The sequence below is a fragment of the Lygodium microphyllum genome, chromosome 13 (assembly GCF_053477565.2).
Source record: "Lygodium microphyllum isolate KBCC chromosome 13, Lygodium_microphyllum_v1.1.10, whole genome shotgun sequence".
NCBI lineage: Eukaryota > Viridiplantae > Streptophyta > Polypodiopsida > Schizaeales > Lygodiaceae > Lygodium > Lygodium microphyllum.
This window is the reverse complement of record NC_141147.1, coordinates 96,399,147-96,421,472: the sequence shown is the minus strand read 5'-3', so window position 1 is coordinate 96,421,472 and position 22,326 is coordinate 96,399,147. Positions and strand designations below refer to the sequence as shown.

General features: G+C 40.3%; 1 protein-coding gene across 1 annotated transcript; it reads right to left on the bottom strand.

The window, feature by feature from the left end:
- Positions 1-21,172: 21,172 nt before the first annotated feature.
- On the bottom strand, positions 21,173-21,972 carry LOC148026935 (histone H2B.9-like). Its single transcript, XM_087691483.1, has one exon. The coding sequence runs from the start codon at positions 21,885-21,887 to the stop codon at positions 21,432-21,434; it is 456 nt and encodes a 151-aa protein (XP_087547609.1). The 5' UTR covers positions 21,888-21,972; the 3' UTR covers positions 21,173-21,431.
- Between the last annotated feature and the right edge of the window lie 354 nt (positions 21,973-22,326).

Here is a 22,326-nt window from a genome sequence, read left to right as displayed (position 1 = left end):
ACCAAAAATCCTAATTGCCGCAATCTTCTCCAAAAACATCACCTTGTGTGCATTGTACTCTAACCCAGAGAAACCAAGTAGCCTTGTAAGTGCCTTGATACATAGTATAGGCCATGTTGCTTCCTCTGGGAAGATGTTATGAAATACCAAGAAAACATGGGATCAATCCTTGCTAAGTAATGGCCAAGTGCAACATCTTTCAGTGAATTAATACCAACTCTTATCCCTTTACCCCATCCCAAGAAGTTATCAAAATCTTCAATCTCCAACTATAAAAAAAGATAAATGTCAAATGAATGTTGAAATCAACATATTAATGTAAATCTTACAAAATTTGAGATTATAGTACCACTTGATTTTCATCATTCTCTAGCTTAGTTGGATTCCATATGTTAATTGATGATTGTGCCTCATTGGTATCTTCCAATTCTTTAACATATTATGACTCTTCTCTTTCGAAATTGGAAATTTCAAGTTAGTCTTGAAGGACGTGAAAGTCCTCTTCAATAATCCCATACTCTTTCTCAACATTATTTGCCTTATGAAAACAAAGAGAAAGGGCATTCCCTGCTTCAATAAACTTGTTGTCTGTAATTTCAGTGTCAAGTTAAAGTAACTCTTCTTTCGATGCATTTTTGACATCAACAATGCCATTTGCAGTATCAGAAGCCTCTGCAATGATCACTAAACAATAATCCTCCCTAAGATTGAAGATCCTTTGGACTTCTACTAGCAATATGTATCTTGTCCCTGATAGGGAAAGTTGGAAGTGAAGCAATAGTATAAAAAGAAGAGTCACATACAAGATCTGCATTTCGTGGTTTTCTTCAATAATGGTCTTAGCTTTGAATTGGGCAACATCTGGTTTGCCAACAATATATGCTTCTTGCTCAAGGTCCAAACATTCCTCTGCATCCTTGTCATTCGCTACCTCATCCAAAAGGCAAAAGCAACAACATTTTGGACCCTCTAATTGTTGTTCATCAAATTTTACAAGATATTTAACAAGAGTATACATGATGAATGTAGCTGGTTTTGACATTAGCCTGCATTTCCTAGAATGAGAAAAACAAAACAAATTTGACATACAAAACCTGTCAAGAGAATGAGATGTACACTTTCTGAAAAACAAAGCCTTCTCTAAAGGTGAGCTCCCAATAGGTATGTGAACATATTCCTTTGCATCCTTTTCAACTATTGGAAATGCAAGACATTCAAACTCAACAAACTCCTCCAAGAAAACTTCTTGCATGAGTTCAATGCATGTTCAATATCCCAGTCAGGGTTGAAAATATCCTTTGTAGTTCTATAGTAGATAACTCCATGCCATTCTAAAGAAGAAAGTCTAGAATCCTTTCTGGTGGAGAAACCTCTATGATCTAAGACAATCCAAGAACCCTCAATGGTGACTTGCCTTTGACTGGAGACTTCCTAGGCATTCCCACACTTGTTGCTGAACAAGGGGAGGAAGCTATGGAAATTTCAAGGAAAAAAGCAAGACAACCAGAATCCCTTGACCCTGATGACAATCTTCTTCTTTTCTTATTAGGGGTGACCTACTTTTGGGAGCCTGCAACATCCTTCGGTTTGGATATGAGTGAAAGCACGATACGATGTGAAAGTGTGCACCCGACCTCACGAACAATGCCTCCTCGCTTCGTATTTGGGGGTCCATGATACTGTGCAAAAGTGTGCACCCAACCTCATGAACAATACCTCCTTGCTTTGTATTTGGGGATCCATGATACGGTGCAAAAGTGCACAAGCAACTCACGAACAATGCCTCCTCACTTCCTATCAAGGAGTGCACGTAATGGCGCAAATTGACAGATGAAAAACTACAAGAGGAGGTCAAATCTAGCTAGGCTTGATAGTTTGCCAAAAAAATCATAAATGTCTAATTACATGTATATATAGACAAGGACATGTTAGATATGATCAATGCCCCACCCTCATTAGGTGCTACCAATGATCCATGGTGCTCAAAGTTGTAAGGCCCCCATTATGAGGAGAAGCCAAATGTGAGCCCGGACATTGGTTCCTGACTTGTATATCAGATGAGGTCTATGTGACCGGATGGCAAAAAGGTGACTGTTGTGGGTCTAATCTTTGGGTTAGATGGAGTGATGGTAAAGGGAATATTCCCTGGAATATTCCCTGGCCGACTAGTGGAAGCTCATATGGTAGGTCGGTCAGCAGGCCGACCTAATGACCTTCGCGGGCTATAAAAGCTAAACCCCTTCGCAGCCATCTTACACTAATCTTTCACCCAGTCAGAGTTGTTGTTCCAGCTAGCCTTAAACTCTTCACCTATCTTCTGTCTAGATCGCCATCTAAGCTTCACTCAGTGGAAGCGCACGGGTGGACAGAGCCATCTTTGTATCAGTTGTTTGAAGTTAAAGAATTTACTGATTCTCCTCTTATCTGTTGTGTACTCTCTATCTCTTTCTCAGATTCTGTTCGCTGCGCCGTGTAATATTTTACATGGTATCAGAGCCCAGGGGGCTCTAGAGATCGGAGAGCGTGCAAGAGGCAAAGGCTTCAACAGCAAAGAGAAACGATGTCGACTCCGGGAAGCAGTTCTGGTGCATCAGGAAGCGGTGCAGGAGGTGGTGCTGCTGTACCGGCTATTCAAACACTGAGGATTCGTCCACCAACCTTCAGTGAAGGCAAGTTAGATGGTACAAACTACACCTTGTGGAAGTTCAAAATTACAACTATCCTTGATTCTTATGAGCTTCTGGAGACTGTGCTGGGGACTGACGCAGAACCACAGCCTATCCCCGACCCATCAAATCCTAGTGTGATGATTCCTCCGAATGCAGATCTTCTACGAGCTTGGAAACGAAGGAATGCAGATGCATTGTGTGCCTTAGTTACAAGTTGTTCTGACAGTGTTTTGACTCTGATTCAGCATACAACCAAAGCGTCAGAGGCTTGGAATGTACTAAGGAGTCAGTATGAAACACGAAACCAAACAAGGATTCAAAACTTGGAGAATCAACTAGCAGCGGAGAAGTTTGCTGAAGGAGAGACGGTTGAAGCATTCATCACTCGGATTAAGAATCTGCGCGACCAGATGGCTGGCGCTGGGATACAAAAGACTAGCGAAGAGCTAGCTCGGAGGTGTCTTCCGATTTGTCCACAAAAGTTTGATGGACTAGTAACTGCCCTTAATACTCAGGTGAGACCTCAAGCTTTGACTTTTGAGGAGTTTTGTGCATTATTAATGGAGGAGGAGTTGAGGCTGAAAGCCCGAGAAGGAAGCAACAATGGAGATGCTGCATTCTCTGCCAATGCAAAAGGCAAAGGTGTTTCCTCCACCAAAAATGATGGTGACAAAAAGAAAAAGGGCGGCAAGAAGAAGTTTCAAGGAGAGTGCTTCTACTGTAAGAAGAAAGGACATGCAATTGCAGATTGTCGGGTCAAGAAGGCAGATGAAAAGAATGGTACCCTTAAAACTAAAGGGAAAGAGACAGCCAATATGGCTGAAGCAGAGTTGGAATTATTCATGGCGACCATTGAGGAAGTGTGCTCCTCGGCGCAAGAAGAATCTACCACTGACTCTTGGGTGTTGGATAGTGGGGCCTCCCGTCACATGACCAACAAGAAAGGTCTATACAGTTCTATGCAGCCTCTACAAGAATCCATCACTGTGACGGTTGAAAATGATGCTAAATGCCCTGCTGCGGGCACAGGTACTATTTCTTTTGTTGCTGCAAATGGTGAAGTCAAAAAGCTTTCAAATGTGTTGTATGTTCCCGAAATCAGGAGAAATCTCTTATCAGTTGCTGCCATAACTGATCTTGGTCATGAAGTGAGGTTCAAGAAGACAGGTACAGAAATTATTGATAGTGCTGGCACAATTGTTGGCAAAGGAGAAAGAAGGAACAACCTGTATGAGCTAAGTGCTCTTACAGCCACCGCTGGAGTGGGCACAAGTAAGCTTTGGCATGAAAGGTTTGGACACATCGGATTTGCAGTATTGAAGGAGATGCAAAAGCAAGGTATGGTTGCTCACCTACCTACAATAACTGAATTGAAGGAACCATGTGAAGCTTGTATGATGGGCAAGCAACAGAGAAAGGCATTTCCACAAGAAAGCAAGAATAGAACACATGCTCCTCTAGAGTTGGTGCATGCTGACTTGTGTGGTAAGATGCCTACACAGGCCTTGGGGGGATCTTCTTATTTTATGTTGATTGTCGACGACTACAGTAGGAAGATGTGGGTGTACTTCCTTCGTGATAAGGCTCAAGCTTTTGGTAAGTTTAAAGAATGGCTAATACTTGTTGAGAATGAAACAGGGAAAAGTGTGAAGAAATTTAGAACAGATGGTGGTGGTGAGTTCAACTCAAAGGAGTTTGAAGGCTTTTGCAAGAGCAAAGGGATCAAGCGTCAATTGACGACGCCTCACACACCTCAGCAGAATGGTGTTGTGGAACGCAGGAATCGCACCATTGTGGAGATGGCAAGATGCATGCTAAAGGGCAAGGGATTGCCTAACCATTTTTGGGCTGAAGCTGTTAATACTGCTGTCTACATTCTAAATCGGAGCTATACAAAGGCTCTCAAGGGAAAAACACCTCATGAGGCTTACACTGGTAAGAAACCATCTGTTTCACATTTCAGAATTTTTGGATGTGAATGTTATGCACATGTTCCAGATGAGAAGAGAAACAAGTTACAACCAAAAAGCAGAAAATGTATCTTCTTGGGTTATAGTGATGAGCAGAAGGCTTACAAATTATATGACCAAGAGGCAAAGAAGATCATCGCGAGCCGTGATGTGGTGTTCAAGGAGGAGCCGCATACAGTGGAGGAGGAGAAGGCAAGTTCTTCCACTTTATCATCAAGCGAAGAAGTAGTCCACTATGAACCTGTCCCGAGAGCTATCCCTATCCTTAAGGAGGAGGAAGCATCATCTTCAGATGATGAGGAAAAAGTTCACCAACCTGACATCACCCCACCGGAAAAGCCATTGCCGCGCTGGGTGAAGCAGCTCTATGACCACAATAATCCTATGCCTACATCTGGTGAGGAGAAGGCAGACGGACCAAGGAGGTCTCAGAGAATAGAGGAGCAAAGGAGGGCTTCTGCTCACATAGTCAATATGGCCTTGATGGTTGAGATTATGAGAGAAGTAAAGGAGCCAACTGACTTAGAAGAAGCACTTGCAAATCCATCATGGAAGGATGCTATGCAGGCGGAGTATAACAGCATAATGAAGAATGACACTTGGGTGCTAGTGGATCGACCAGCAAAGCGGAAGGTTATTGGCACCAAGTGGATCTGGAAGGTAAAGTACAAGGCTGATGGTACCTTAGAAAAGTACAAAGCTAGACTGGTTGCCCAAGGATTTTCACAAGTTGAAGGGTTTGATTTTCAAGAGTCATTTGCCCCAACTGCCAGAATGACCACTATTCGCACGGTACTTGCAGTGGCTGCCCACAAGAAGTGGCCAGTGTACCAAATGGATGTTAAGTCAGCATTCTTAAATGGTGACCTCAAGGAGGAGGTGTACGTGGCTCAGCCACCAGGGTTTGAGGCCCCCCATTCTGAGAACAAAGTGTGTAAACTGAAGAAGGCATTGTATGGGCTGAAACAAGCCCCCAGAGCATGGTACCAGCGGATAGATAGGTTCTTTTTAAACCTAAACTTCAAAAGATGTGCCTCAGATGCTAACTTGTATGTTTACAGGGATGGTAAAAAGTCTGTAGTGATTGTCCTATATGTGGACGACCTTCTTATTACAGGTGACTATGAAGATATGATCAACCAAACTCGAAAGGCTTTGAGTTCTGAGTTTGAAATGACAGACTTGGGCTTGCTGCACTATTGTTTGGGGAATGAAGTCTGGCAAGAGCCAGGAAAGATCTTCATCTCTCAGAAGAAGTATGCATGGGAGATCTTGAAGGCATTTGGCATGACCGAGTGCAAGGAGATAGCTACACCTATGGAGGTGAATGCAAAGTTATCCGTCGAGGATACATCAGCATTAGCAGACATTGGGAGGTATAGGAGGTTGGTCAGCAGTCTGATCTACTTGTGTAACACCAGACCAGATATCAGTTTTGCTGTTGGTGTTTTGAGCAGGTTCTCAAACAAACCTCATGAGAGTCATTGGAAGGCTGGGATGCGGGTGCTCAGATACTTGAAGAAAACTCTTGACTATGGTATCACATACAGTTTCGGAACTTCTCTTGTGGGGAACTGTGACTCAGATTGGGCAGGAGACATTGATTCCAGGAAGTCACTTTCTGGTTATTGTTTCTCTTTGGGTTCAGGAATTTTCTCTTGGATTAGTAAGAAGCAACCAACAGTGGCATTGTCTTCTACCGAAGCAGAGTACAAGGCAGCTTGTTTTGCTGCATGTGAGGCCGTATGGTTGAGAAGGATTCTATGGCATATGGGAGTGTAGGATGAAGAACCAACTGTGCTGAGATGTGACAATCAGAGTTGCATCGCCATTGCCAAAAATCCAGTGTTTCATGCACGCACCAAACATATAGAGATCCAGTATCACTATGTGTGTGATTTGATGGAGGATGGGATAGTGGAATTGGTCTACTGTCCAACAGAGGAGAATGGAGCAGATATCTTCACCAAAGCACTTACGAAGGATTTGCTTCAAGTTCATCTTCAGAGACTCGGCATTGGGCCGAGGAGATAGTTCACCTATGGGTGGACATTAAGGGGGGGTGTTAGATATGATCAATGCCCCACCCTCATTAGGTGCTACCAATTATCCATGGTGCTCAAAGTTGTAAGGCCCCCATTATGAGGAGAAGCCAAATGTGAGCCCGGACATTGGTTCCTGACTTGTATATCAGATGAGGTCTATGTGACCGGATGGCAAAAAGGTGACTGTTGTGGGTCTAATCTTTGGGTTAGATGGAGTGATGGTAAAGGGAATATTCCCTGGAATATTCCCTGGCCGACTAGTGGAAGCTCATATGGTAGGTCGGTCAGCAGGCCGACCTAACGACCTTCGCGGGCTATAAAAGCTAAACCCCTTCGCAGCCATCTTACACTAATCTTTCACCCAGTCAGAGTTGTTGTTCCAGCTAGCCTTAAACTCTTCACCTATCTTCTGTCTAGATCGCCATCTAAGCTTTACTCAGTGGAAGCGCACGGGTGGACAGAGCCATCTTTGTATCAGTTGTTTGAAGTTAAAGAATTTACTGATTCTCCTCTTATCTGTTGTGTACTCTCTATCTCTTTCTCAGATTCTGTTCGCTGCGCCGTGTAATATTTTACAGGACAATGATTTTCCACATGGACAGCTATGTCGACAACCACATGGATGGCCCCCACAAACCCCAGCCACTTAAACAGTGCCACGTGTTGGCTACCCCACAAGTATAAAAGATTGATGCTAGCTTACATGGCTCACTTTTTGAATCCATGACCACCCGCGAAAGACAATACCGACTGAGTGACATTCGATCTCGGTGTGCCTTCTAATTGACATTTGATTTGCAGATATACAGTGCAAATACATAGCAATGTCGAGTTCAACGATTGTCGCTTTGGACCGTATCAATAATTTCTACCTAGCAACATTCAGTATCAATCGACTGCATTTTAATCTAGCACAAGTAGGTGAATTTTAATACACCATATCGGTAATATATATCGAATATAGCACGAGTAGGTAAATTTTAATCTAGCACTTGACTGCATTTGTGTTGTATCGGCCATCCACAAATACAACGCAAATGTATTGCCCGCAATCTGATGCTCGAGCTCATTCACGCCGTATTTTGTTATTCAAACCTTGTTCATGCCTTTTGAGTGACGTTTGATCTACACATACAGTGCAAGTAGGTGAATTTGAATCTAGCACTCAAGTGCATTCGTGTTGTATCAGTCATGCAAAAACAACCATGCAAGCTCCCCTCTACAGAATCGGTGTGAAAATACAAAGCATTGTTCATGCTGCTCAAGTGCGTTCATACCGTATCTATCGTCTACAAATATGGTGCAAATGTATTGCCTATGATCTAATTCTCAAGTGCATTCGCATCGTATTTGCTATTCAAATCTTTGTTTCGTAGATACGACACAAGTGAATCACCTTCCATCTTGGGCTTCCCTCCTTTCATGCTGTATCTGATGTTTTAAGTTTCTGATTAGGGTTTAAGGTTTTTTATGTGTTTAAGGTTTCTGATTTATGTTTTAAGTTCCTAATTTTTGTTTAAGGTTTTTAAATGTTCTAGCTTGTCTCATTTTGTAACAGGTCATGACTAAGACAAAACAGACTGCAAGGAAGGTGTATGTAGATATCAAAGATAGTGAGGAAGAGACAAGGCCATCAGTGGTTCCTCAATCTTTCCCTCTTGAGATCCCTCCTACCTCTGGTTGCCCTCAGTCTCCTGCCATGCAATCTAAGCAATCTAGTTCAGAGACAGTGTCTTCTCCTACCCATAGTAAGCTTCATTATGTATAGTCCTCCCCTGCAACTACCAATTTTCCAACCTCCCCTAGAGCCCCTATTCAACAAACAGAACAACTTGGACCCTCTTATGCCCATGGAGAAGAAGAGCCTTCCAAGTCCAAGAGAAAGAGAGAAAGTCTATATTTTATTATATTCAGAAATGCTTTAGTGAGATAAGGAAGGCAGAAAGAGCTACACAACATGTGATTCCAAAGACAACATTTATCAAAGTTGTTAAAGATATTTCTTATAGATTATCAAGGGTGTCCACTGAATTTGGCACGCAAAAGAAATGGCAACTTGTAGCCATTCTTTGCCTTCAAGAGGCTATTGAAGACTTTGTTATTGATTTTATGAACGGTGCTTAAATTGTTGCCCATGCAGATAGAGTGACTTTGATTAACAAAGACTTTAGTATGGTCAGCAAAATCAAGTATAGGCTTTTGACAAGGTATTGAGGCTCTTGCCCACTAATGATAAAAAATCCTTTGAGATCCTTAACATTCCTCAAAATTTGTCTAGGAGAGTAGAAGGTCCAGTGATCAAGGAGGTGACACATTTATATTCAACAAAGACCGTGTCCCAACAAGTGTCTACCCAACAAGAATGACCACGAGAGGATATAGAGTTGGAGGATGAAGTTTGCAAGAGAAAAATCGTTGTCCTTGGCCCTACCAATCTGAAGAGAATGGAGGAGGTATACAAGCAAATGGTTGTGAATGTCTCTTGCACTTCTTTAGAAGAGGACTATCTAAGTATTTTCCCTCAGGACAAATCCCTGCTTGTTAAGAAAGATATTCAATTGTCAGATTTTGTAGTCTTTTGTTGCATAAGATAAGGCATTTTGACTCAAAATTTTTACTATATGGAATGATAGTGTTGTTCATTGCAAATGACATTCCTTTGTTTTTGCTATTGGTTTTAGGGTGTTGATTGCTTCTCTCAACCAAGAAATCTCTAAAACTATATTTATTGTTGATCCACTATTATCAGTGGAATTATTTTCAAGATCTTGTTTAAACATAGAAATATTTTTCAAAACATTCGATCCAATCACAAACTACCATTTTTTTTTTCATTATGTCAAAAGGTATGTAATTTTGCAAAGGGCTTAATGTATACTTCTTTATATATGCATTTCTTACTAACATTTCACTTTGTAGAGGAAATTGGAGCCTAATATATATTGATATTCTCACTAGAGAAATTATCCTTATGAACTCTCTCAATGGTATCCATGACCAGGCAAAATGTGCATTGAATATAATAATGCTCACTTTTTGGTTTATTTTTTATTTTATTTTATTGTATTTTTTAGTAACATGTTTTCATTTACAGTGCTGGCAGGTTGGTGGTTATCTTTTTGGACACTACATACGAAGATATTGATGATCCTTAAAAACCATATAGCTTTCTCTTACAAGAAGTGACCTTGCTAAATGATGTGCATTCTTGTGGATGGAGAGTGATTTCAAATGTTTGTAGGACAATAGATTCAAAGATTCTCAAGATAGATGGGATTAATATAAGTATCTTTCACATTGTTTTTTGAGCAACATGTCTTTGAGTTTTCACAACAATTCCATTTCTTAGTTTTAACTCCCTACGAGTACGAATTATCACTACCCTAACAACTTTCGAACTTTTAAGATACATGTTGGATACAATTTCCAACTTATTACAATTTTCCTCACAGTGCCAAGATTACCTCGATTCATATACATCATGGATAAGAGTGAGATGTATTGAGTTGATTTTGGAAAGGGCAATCATGCCAATCAACCCTGACTCTCCTCCACTAAAATCCTTAACTAAGAGTAAGGGTAAGGCGAAAGGGCAAGTCATCTAGAAAGACAAGGCAAACTCCAAAAAGATAGAAATGCCAACACTTTCTCATCCATCTCCTCATCAACCTGAAGAGAAGAGGCCCCTTGTCCAAGTCGAATTCTTCAAGCAACCAAAGAAAAAAGCCACTATAAGGAGATTAGATATCTTTGCAAAAAGTGATGAAAAAGTTACAAAGCTAAAAGAAGGCAAATAGATCCAAATGAAGCAAGATCCTTGTATATTTACACTTCAAGATAACTCTTGATTCAATGAAAAGCTTTTTTTTAAATGTAAATGTCATCAATGTTTTCATATTTATGGCTTGGAGCTTACAATTCTGGGAGGCAAGCAACTCATATAAGAGAAAGAGAATTCAACTATTTTCCCAATTGTTTTACCATTTACTTTGAACTTATATTCTGGGGATGTACAATCTAGCATCTCTAAGGTATCCCTTACATCTTTGAAACTCCAATTGGAAGTGATATTTACCTCATTTTCTATGACTTGCACCTTAAGTTTAAAGGGCATGCAATCTATATCAAAATCCAAGGGAATCTAGATGCCTAGTTTAAGTTTGTATCTCCTATAATCAAAGCCCAAAGCAAGAGTTTGGCATGCTATATTATAACACAGAGACAAGGATTGGGACCTTACAATACACCTCATGGTGTCACCCTTATGGTCAATCTCTCTAGATTTCCAAAGCCTTCCTATAATTTTATCTAGTTATGCTTCTGCAAAATTTCTACTTAGCCAAGATACTTTTGTTCTTTGTAAGTTTGCTATTTTGAAGCAACCAACAAAGATATGTAAGGGATAAATCATGACAGGCGTATTCTTCTTGAGATCCTTCTAGCTATCATGGACTTTTGAATATCTTGACATATTTTTAATTTAAAACTATGCATCATTGCCTTTTTAGAAACCTCCCAAATTAGAGAAGAGAGACTTGGCAATGGCAAATCCTCGATATGTCCATATGTATCCTCTCTAGAAATAACCACATATTGTGCATAATATATTTAAAAAATTCTCTCACTAAAGAACCAACGGTCTCATCAGCATAGATAATGTCTGCAAACGCCTTATGAATCACATTGAAAGTTCCACTCAAACTCTCCACAGGTTGCCATTTAGTACTTGTTGATGAAAATATATCTACAACCAAGAATTCAATATTAACACTTGCTTGAATGAAAAAAAAAAATCACATATGTTATCAACTTAAGACTTACAATGTGTCTATTGGCAAACACGTTCGTTAGGAGACAAGTGCATATCCTTGGCCATGTAAACATGTTGCACTTTGACTAACCACCCTTCATGAATAATTTTAAAAGCAATGATACGCCCTTTCTTGGTACGCAGATCGGATGCTGTACGTTCGCGTAGTGAATGCCGGAAGGTCCCCAAGAACAATAGAACTCTACTTTTTGCACAAATTACAAGGTAAAAAGCATGAACGACATGAACAAGAGACCAATTGGATGTAATCTCCCCCCATGCCTTGTGTGAGCGCTCCACAAAGCATGTATTTTATGTATTGATCATCTTCAAGCTCAAATAATAGCCCAAATTACAAAATAGCAAGCTTTTAGCTTTTGAGTTTGCTTTAACACAAAATAGGAATAAAGCTAATGGACGGTGCCCAAAGAGTCTGGCATGCCTAATATAATGTCCAAGTAGAAATAACATAATCGTGCACCCATACGCATATAAAATAATAATAAATATCCAACGCCTCAATAAATAGGCATGACAAAATATAGGCGCCATGCCTAAGGTATGCGCCCCTCAAAATATAATCAGTAAATCAAATACTCGCTATCCTCCAATGCTTTCCTCCGCCACTACTGTTATCTCTACACATCAACTGAAGCATTCACAATCGTTAGTAAAATAATACAATTAAACCGACAAAAGTGAATACCTAGCAGTCTTCAGCTACATAAATAAATCAACTGGTTAGAAATCAATCCTAACCTTAATTTATTACGAGTGCGCACTCTAAACTCATAAACGTTTATTAATTTAATATGCATTTTGCGGAATCACCCGCTATGGAATCACCCATGTACACACTAAATTAATGAAACGCTCGAAAAGGACAGGTATCCCCATCAACTTCTCACACAAAGAATCCACTTTGTGTATGAGCCCCGGTCATCAAAGTTTACGGAATCCACCTTGAAATATGCCTCCTGACATCATTTCTAGTGATATTTTATATCCTCTATTTTTCTTCGTTTCACCTTATGAGAGCCTTTGCAAGAGGGCAACATGGTAACCCAATCATTTATGCAAAAGGTTTTGGGCTCTCAATTTCTGTCTACTCCTTGGCTATAGAAAGTGTATAAGTTTATTAAATGAGAAGGGTGCCTTTTGGATGCCATACTTAGATTGAATTGGCAGATAAAAGCACTCACTAAGAAAGGCAAATAAGCAAAGAAAGAAGCTCGTCGAGAAAGGCGAATGAACTAAAAAGGAATATTAAGAAGACTAATGAAAATATATTGGGGGTGCCAAAAGCTCTCAACTTTCAAAAAAGTCATTATTAACTTCACAACATCTTTATCATAACTAAATAAGTAAATAAGGACTTCAAGACTACCAAAGCATTACAGACGATGATTTGAAGGTGACACTAGCATTAGAACCTTCATGAAGATCTCAAGCTCAGGAGGCATCATGCCAAGACATCAAAGGCCAATCAAGACAACAAGTTTATCTTGGAGCCTTGCTAAAGAAACACAGAACTTAAAGAACCATTAACCATGAGGTTCCACTTTCTTCAATGACAATATACCATGACTACAGCATCTAATGGTCATCTTCTTTCTTAGGAGCAGTTGCAATTTGCTTCATCAATGAGCATACAAGTCTTCATCAAAAGATTCTTCTTCAACAATAGCTTCATCAACAATGCGGTGATGTGCTTCCATGTCCAGGCTCAATGTTCAAATCTTCATTTTATACACCTCAATAGACCAATCATCTTATGTGTCTAGTCCTTTTTCCATTTTCCCACACATTTACTTAGGGCACATCAAGGTCAAGACATACCTAGGGAGTCTTGGCTCACCTAGGTTAGACCTATCTCCCTGAGTCACTTGCACTTTTTTCCTTTCCACTCAGTTTCATCATAGTACCCGCAACTCAACTCCAACACAAGGTGGAAAAGGTTCTTCAGTCTAGAGACCACAATTGCATCATCTACCATGAGTGGTTGGTCCAATAGAGAACCATATGCTTCAAGAGCATATTGGATTAGATTCTCTAGCTCCTATCCCTCTCTCCTCGGTGTTTTTCCATACTCTTCATCAACAATCCCTTTGGTGAGATGACAAGCTCAACACATGCGGACATTGATGATGGACCGCCTGGTTAGATGGATCCACACGTCTACACTTAGCACATCGGTGGTCATTATGACTCACATGGTCACTGACTCATTACTTATTATATTCAGGTTATTACACCTATTTACAGCCGGCATAGTTATAGCGCCAGTCGACTAGTGTAGTTGGTTATGCATTGTTTGACTTAGTAGGCCACTTTCCTTTATGTTGTATCTTATCTATACTTTGTGTACATTGTAAAAAAGTGTGTGGAAGAAGAAGAAGAAACCAGCAAGAAAACGTTTTGGCCTCCATCTCTCTTCTTGTCTCTTGAGTGAGCTTCTCCTTGTGCATTCTGTGTGTTCGGTGCATCATCTTGAGCAAGTCCCCCCACCACGCGATTCTTGACACCCTTTTCCCTCAGCATTACAATTCTTCCCATCCTCATCAGCTTCAAGATTCCTTACTTCATCTACCAACATCATCAGAAGCATCCATGAAGCAATCTTCTAACTATGTATTACTATGTATGCATGCGATACTCACTATTAGTATTTGCACCATAACCCACTCACAATTTTGGGTCCTCAAGTGTGGGACAACACTTCAGGCTTGGGCCCGTCTCCCAAACCAACATCTTCATATGTCTTGTACACTAAAAAAAAAGACTAGCACTTTTCCCTCGAAAGTGATTGCACGTGAGGTTTTACTTTGCAAGTACAACAATTCATGGAGAATTATAAGCCATCAATCACCTCAACATCAAATCTCCCATCTTCTGTAATATCCTAGTCGTTTCCAATGACCATTCAAGCTATCTCCATCAACAAGATCAAACCTCAAGTGAATCTTTAGAATCACCAACTTCTACATGCCCTCTCACTAGTAACAACCCCAGTCACCATCTACCCTAGTAATAGCACTATCATTAGTACAAACCGCGACAAAAAGAATATAATCTTCATCAGCAACATTCATTTATCCACCATTAGGACCATTACTCCTTCATCAATTGTTCCCAACATTCTACGTCTTCAATGCAAGCTCCAATATGCTACCTCTAACATGAGTGCCATGGGACTGACACTCATCTAGGGGAAAATAGTATTAACAGTATTTTGAGAAGGCTGTAGAAAGCGCAAGTGTCAACTACTATTTTGGATTATGGACATCACCACATTATCATGGTTGTATTAGTTTGTGAGAGCCAAGCTATTTTGGATTATGGACATCACCACATTATCATGGTTATATTACTTTCTGAGAGCCGCAGCCGTGCACATTGTATTTATCTCCCGTAGTTGTATTTAGGCTAAGGTTGAAGCATGCTTCAAGGATTGTGGCCAACCTAGAGCCCACTAAGTAGGTGGGATGCCCAAGAGAGGGTACAGACCCTGATTCACAATTGTGCAAACCCTAATCCTAACCCTAATTCTTGGTCTATATAAGGGTGGGAGGTCTCAATTGTATTGACCCTTTTTGCACATCCATGCTACAGAAGCTCTATCAATTTGACTACTCAAGCTTTCTATTCTATCTTTCCATTCTATCATCTTGCTTCCATTTTGTTAAGAGTGACTAAGAGAGAGTGAGTGAGAGGTGTGTTGATGAGCGAGAGACTAGGGAAGGTGAAGCTCTTCACCATTGTCTTTCTTTTCTCGTCTTCTCTACTAGCTCTTCAACTTGTTGGTGTGCTTAGTGGTAGATGTGAAGGAGCAACGGCATTGGATCACATTGATCGTGGTCGTGGAAACATCTTCGAGCCTTCAGTCTTCATCAAATGCAAGAAAGTAAGTTAGGCGAGTTCACTACAACTCGAGCTAGTCTTGTGTTCTTGCTTTCTTGGGTTAGAGAGAAGGAAGCTTGGATAGTTAAAGTGGAGTGTTGAGAGATAAGGTGAGAGATTGTCATCGAAGTGAGTTGCACCTTTTGAAACTATAGATGTCCATCTAAAGTTCCGACTATTGGTGTGTTTGACTCAACACTTGCTTAAACCCCTTGCTTTCGAAAAACAAGGTGCCCATGTGCTTAAGCACCCTGTGTGCTTCCATACATCAAAATTATGTACTAATATTTTTCCAAGGTTCTAAAGCTAAGTTTTTTATCTTTAAACCCAACCATAAATGGTTACCAAATCACTACAAAAGTGGGCTACTACAACCCCAAATCAAGCCTCAATAACTCAAGCATCTACTTGACTCAAGTCTACATCCCAACAATGAGAATAGTATATGTATCAATGGGTGAGCAATAAGCATAAATATTAAAGAAGAAGCTCAAACCCTTGACCTTTGCAAGAAAGCTTCGCTCCTCATGGCCATCACTCCAAGCACCAGCTCCCATGAACATTAAATGTCACTCTAATACCAATTGAGAGAGAATTAATGCAAGGTAAAAACTATGGAGTGAAAGGGGGTTGAGAGAGAGAACACAAGAGGGTTATGTAGGTACAAAATGAAAGGTACCCTTATTCTTTGTTATCTTCACTTATATATGACTATACATTTTGTACATATACAAGGGGTGCCTGCCCAACTATAGGGCATTGGCCTTTATCCCAACTCGTACCTTTAGGAATTTCTACTAAACATTGCTAAAGAATTAGGGAAACCACTATATATTCCATCATGTGGCTTAAGTCAACAAGGTTCCTTTGGAGCAACTTGGGAAGGAATTTTCAAGTATGTAGCAAGATGCATGAGGTCTTCAAAAATGTGGACCTAAAATTGGTGTGCAACAAGATAGGCCAAGTCTACATCTAGAGCCAAAATCGATCCATAGGAAAAACTTGTCCTAAGAATGTGGGTGGAGACTCTTCTATTGGAAAGTGGTTTAATGATTAGAACAAGTCGATTTGTAGTGTCAAGGGACATGACAAGAAACAGTATGAAACAAAGAACAAGTTGATTTGTAGTGTCAATGGAACAAGTGAAGCAACGTAAACTAGCAACAAACAACATTAAAGGAATTAGTGGCAACATCAAGAGAGTTGTGTTTTGGCGATGGATTAAGCAACATCATCTAGATGTTGCATTGATACAAGAGCACAAAATACACAATATGAGTGGTGAGAAAATTCTTCACAATTATACACATGCTTCCATGGAGGGAAAGGTGGGGGAGAATCAAGGTGTAATGAAAATGGTAAAAACATGTATGAAACTGAAGTTCAAATACAACTTTCAAGATAAGAGGATTTTAATTGTGACAATAACATGGGGTCAATGAGAATCAAATTCCATTAATATTTATGGACCCAATAATGCAAGAGATAGCAACAAAATATGGCAAGAACTCTCTAGAATTGAATGCAGTAGAGTGTTGATGGGAAGTGATTTTAATATGGTATTGGATATAAAGGTTGCACCCATATCATATTGTGCATTGATACAAGAGCACAAAATACACAGTATGAGTGGTAGGTAAATTCTTCACAGTGAGTATACATGCTTCCATGGAGGGAAAGGTGAGAGAGAATCAAGATGTAATGGCAGTGGTTAAAACATGTAAGGAACCAAAGTTCAAGTACAACTTTCAAGACAGGTTGATGTTAATAGTGACAATAACATGGCATCAAGAAGAGTCTACTTCCATTAATATTTATGGACCTAATAATGCAAGTGATAGCAAATCTCTCTAGAATTGAATGCAGTAGAGCATTGATGGGAGGTGATTTTAATATGGTTTTGGATATGAAGGATGCCTCCATGTCTCCTACAAAATCACTAGGGAAGAATTGACATCATGGAATCAAGCTAAAGAGAGCCTTCATCTTGCAAACCTGAAGGAATTGATGCAAGAGATGCAAGTGAAGATGACTTTCAGCTCACTCAGCCATGCTAGCTATTGGGCCAAGCTTGACCGACGATATCACACAAAACAAGGAGTCTAGCTTCCTTAGCCCATTTTTTAAAAGAAAATTTGTTGGAGAGCATAAAAATCACATAGCATAAGAGACTTCAAGGAAATAACCTTTGAATTTATTGTGAAAGAAGCATCTTCAAATTGGAGGAAAGCTTACAAAGTGGCAATGCTCATCCCTGGAAGGGCTTGGCAATAATGCAACAATGTATGTGCTTGCAAGGAACTTCAACTTTGAAATGAAAAAAAAAAAAAAGTGAAGCAAGCAAAGATCACTTTAGAGCAAGCAATAAGAAATGCAAGGCCTATGCAATTGAATGGAGGAAATCCAATTGGTAAGGCAACCAAATGTGATCTAAAGGGCAATGCTTGCAAGGGAGGTTGGAAAAAATAGGTTACATCTATAATAAAAGGTTGGATGAAAGTTGCATTTCTACAAACCTCATAAAATGTGATCTAAAGGGCAATGGTTGCAAGGGAGGTTGGAAAAATAGGTTTCATCTATAATAAAGGATTGGATGAAAGCTTCCTTTCTACGAACCTCATAAGCAATTTGAAGAGAAAAAGGGTAAAAGATAGTGTCTTCATGATACAAAAGAAAGTGAGTAGTGGACATTGAACCAAGAAGAGATTGCTTGAATGTGTTAAAGGCCTTTCCAAGGCCTCTATGAAAAAGAACAATAAAGAGCTAAAGAAGAGCAAAAGGCCACAAAGACATTGCTACGATAGGTAAGTAAAGTCATGAATGAGCAAATAAAATGTCATATTCTGCAAGGAATTGGGATTTTCAAAGCAATGAAGTTGAGAAAAAAAATTACATGTTTAGGATGGTTTGACAATAGAGTTTTTCTTTCTTGCATGTTTGTCAAGTTATAAAAATGAGTAATTCATGCTCTCATTAATAGATGTTGGCTTAAAGGGAAGATGCATGCATAATGGAAGACAAGTATCAAAAACCCAATACCAATGCAACAACAATGCACCAAGTGAAGTCACTGGAGGCCCATTTCCTTGATGGGGGTACTATACAAAGTGATTGTCAAAACCATAGCAATAAGGCTTGGTTGACTAGTGCTACATCAATAATCATTAGTACAATTTTATGAAAAGGAAATCCCTTTTGGATAATGTTCTAAATGTATTAAAGGCCACTAAGTGGGCTAGGAAATATGGACAAAAGTCCATGCTTTTACAATTGGATGTAGCAAAAGCATTTGAAAGGTCAAGTGGGCATACATTAAGAGTAATGGAGAAAATGGGGTTTGCAAAGATAAGACTACCAACTTGCTCTTTTTCTAGCTAAAGGAAGCAAAGCACAAGTTTCTTTCAATACCACTTTGCTTCATGAATTTGAGGTGGGCAAAGGAGTCTAACAAGGTTACCCTCTACCTCAGTAACAAGACAAATGGAACATGAAAGTATTAATGTTACCAAGGAAAAGGGATGCTCAAATAATGATCAAAGATAAGGTATTTGCATGGAGGGTGATGGTAGGAAGTATGATAAATGCAAGTGGAGAGAAGGAAACTTAAGCACACCTATAATGGATGCACGACATCTCATGTGTGTTAATTAGTTTTTACTAACTTAAAATGGCAAGGCAAGGAGCAAAAATGACTTAAATATGGCATATTGGAAGAAATCAATACACTTGAAGGAAAAGAGATTCTAGGCCATCAATTTGTTAGAGTCCTTGCCCTACAAACAATCTAGGAGGCTAGACTTAAGTTGATCTTTGAAGGGGTTAGATCATATCCAAATACTAAAGTCAAGAATGTTGCCTCAACTCAAAGTAACCCTAAGGACAAAAGGTGTGCTTATATCCTATGGGATAAAAGAGTTGAACCACTAAATCAACTCAAGATCCATTAGTAGAGAGGGCTTGATCTGGTATGTGAAGTCTAATTCTCCAATTTTCAAAATGTGTGCTACATGTGTCATTAGTCAAGTCATTTTGTGAAGGCATGTCCACAAAGAGGACACAAAAGAAAGGATGTTGATAATAACTCTAATAGAGATAAGGAAAAGCCAAAGGCCCCTATTACTCTTGCACAAGTGAACAAGGGTAAGAATGTTAGCAACTCAAATAACTCCAACAAGCCATGGAACAATCTTATTAATGGTAATTGAAGAAAAATTCAAGCCATGGCCCTTCCTACAAGCAACAAATCAACTACAACAAAGATAATGCCTTCTTATAGGGTGCCATAGCCTATCAACACAATTAAAGTTAAACCAATTAAGGTCCTTGGGAAAAGAGAATCAAGGTTGCACCCCAAAAAAAAAAGAGCACATCAAGAGTAAGAATAGTAATGGTACAATGTTGATCAAGAAGCTTGCAAAGGGATAGGACCCTCCTCAACTATCCTAATTGAACTTTCTCCCACCACCATACTTCTCTATCAAATTTGTTGGTTGCTTAAGACTTACATGTTCCCTATCAAGCTCCAATAATCCATGAAGCTTGAGTATTTTTTATATTCAATTTTAATCACCTTAACTTTTTACCCTTTTATAACTTCATTTTCATTATAGATACTCAAGTTTCTTAATATTTATTCATTAGAGTTAAAAATGTAAACTTTCATCATTTTAATGTTATACAATGCAACAATTAAACTCTTTACTACAATAAGACTCAAAATTCAAAAGGTTATCACTCAAACTTAAGATTTCACGTTCATTCCAACTAAATGAAAAGTGTCCTTTTGAGAAGGTTGGACAACCAAAAAGGCTAATCTCCCCTTTTTTTAATGTATAGATGGTATCGCTCAAGGATAACTACAAGCCATCTAACCAAAATCCCAAGGCATGCACCAACATCCAAAAGAAAGGCACTTACAAGTGGCAAAACAAGGGATAATGCAGGCTCAACAAAACAAGATATGATGTAAGCTGTACATTTGAATCGTTCAAACAAATTGTAGAATCCCTTTGGTCTTCAGGTCAAAGCAACTACATGTCAAGTCTTGAAAGGAGGGACCCAAAGAAACATAAGCCACCGTCTCATACACACCCTTAGTTTATCATTGTAGAGAACAATCTCCAAATAGCCCCCAATCTTAGAGACACCTTCATAGTAATACTAAGATTGATTACAGCTACTCTTTGAAAGAGGAACGATGCTTTTAAAGAGATAACCCATGAGAAAATACTTGGCACAAGGAACGATGCTTGCTACTTGCGTTCGTGTATGCCACCAGCAAATCCCTGCACGACAACAGCTCTTCTTATATAAACACTAACTTCACTTGGGCCTCCCCCATTCATGTTACCGGCACAGATCCAAGCTTCTGATTGCAATTAATGATGGCTCAGGGCCTCCCTCCACACGCTACCCAGGTCCCCTGCACTACTAACATGATTGCACGGAACAGCCTCTCCCAAAGAGAGGTCAGCAAATTGAGTCTTCTGTCATCGTGGTCGAAACCAAGATTACTCAAACAAACCAAGCCCGAATGAGTAAGAACAATTCATTATAAGCTTAAGCTTTAACATGATCAAATAAGATTTCACTTTCATTCCGAGGCAGTGAGCCTAACCACTCACACACACTCATGACACAGAAGCTGCACCTCTTCCATGATCGGGAAATCTGCTTCCACCAGCAGCAAAACAGAAAGCCTCGACAAAACGCACCAAGAGGCTTGTCTGTGCCAATCAGACACAACAGACAGGGACCTGAAGGTGCAGCAGTCCTCCATGAATCAAACAAGATACTAAATTGAACCATGCGCACAGTAATTCCTCGAACAAGACCGGCCGAAGAGATAACATGAAAAAATATCAACAAACAAAACCACACCACAGGCGAGAGAACAAACCACCCCTTAAAACAGTCACAGAGCTTCCGATGCTCATTCCCAGAGCAGAAGTGGTGGTGTTCAAAAACACCATTGTTGCGGGTAAACCGAAGACCGTCTCTGACAGTAATGATGTTAGGGTCAGAGGACGAAAGGATCCTAGGCACTGGTGAATTTGGTGACTGCCTTGGTCCCCTCAGAGACGGCATGCTTGGCGAGCTCGCCAGGGAGGATGAGGCGGACAGCGGTCTGGATCTCCCGGGAGGTAATGGTAGGCTTCTTGTTGTAGCGGGCGAGGCGAGAGGCCTCCTGGGCGAGTTTCTCAAAGATGTCGTTGATGAAGGAGTTCATGATACCCATAGCCTTTGATGAGATGCCAGTGTCGGGGTGCACCTGCTTGAGGACCTTGAAGATGTAGATCTTGTAGCTCTCCACAGCTCTCTTCTTGCTGCCCTTCTTGCGGCCCCTCTTGCCCTCCGCGTCGCCCCCTTCCTTGGCAGGCTTCTTCTCGGCCTTGGGCTTCACGGGCTTCTTCCCAGCCGACTTGGTGGTCTTCAGGGCCTTTTGCTCTGCCTCGGCCGCGGCCGCGGGGGTCTCCTTTGCCTTGGGTGCCATGGCTGCCTGCTTGCTTGTGCGTTTGTTTTGCCTGCTTCGGGTAGATTATGAGACAGTTGCAGTACTTTAAAAGACAACGATGAAGATGATTCAACGTTTACCATCAGAGCACGCTCCTCTCCTTTTATACCTCCCGATCACCAATCGCGTCGCCCCATCCAGATCTTCGATCCTGACCGTTCCCATCGCCTTCCCATCTGACGGTTGTAGACCGCTTCCCGCAAATATTTGAATCCAGCTTCGAAGACCAACATCTTCTATTAGAATCGGGAAGGACTTCTTTTTTTCGTCATTTTCTTTTTCTTGTCGGGCAATGTTGGCCCTCCCACGGGGAGGCCTTAGGGCGGTTTCATACCTATTGGAACAAGTTGTGGCTACATGAGCATTTGGCTTACGTGTCAAACATAGAGCTCCTCGAAAAAAATATATGCATTGTCAA

Coding starts and splice junctions, on each gene's coding strand:
- LOC148026935 (XM_087691483.1), bottom strand. CDS start 21,887: ATGGCACCCAAGGCAAAGGAGACCCCCGCGGCCGCGGCCGAGGCAGAG.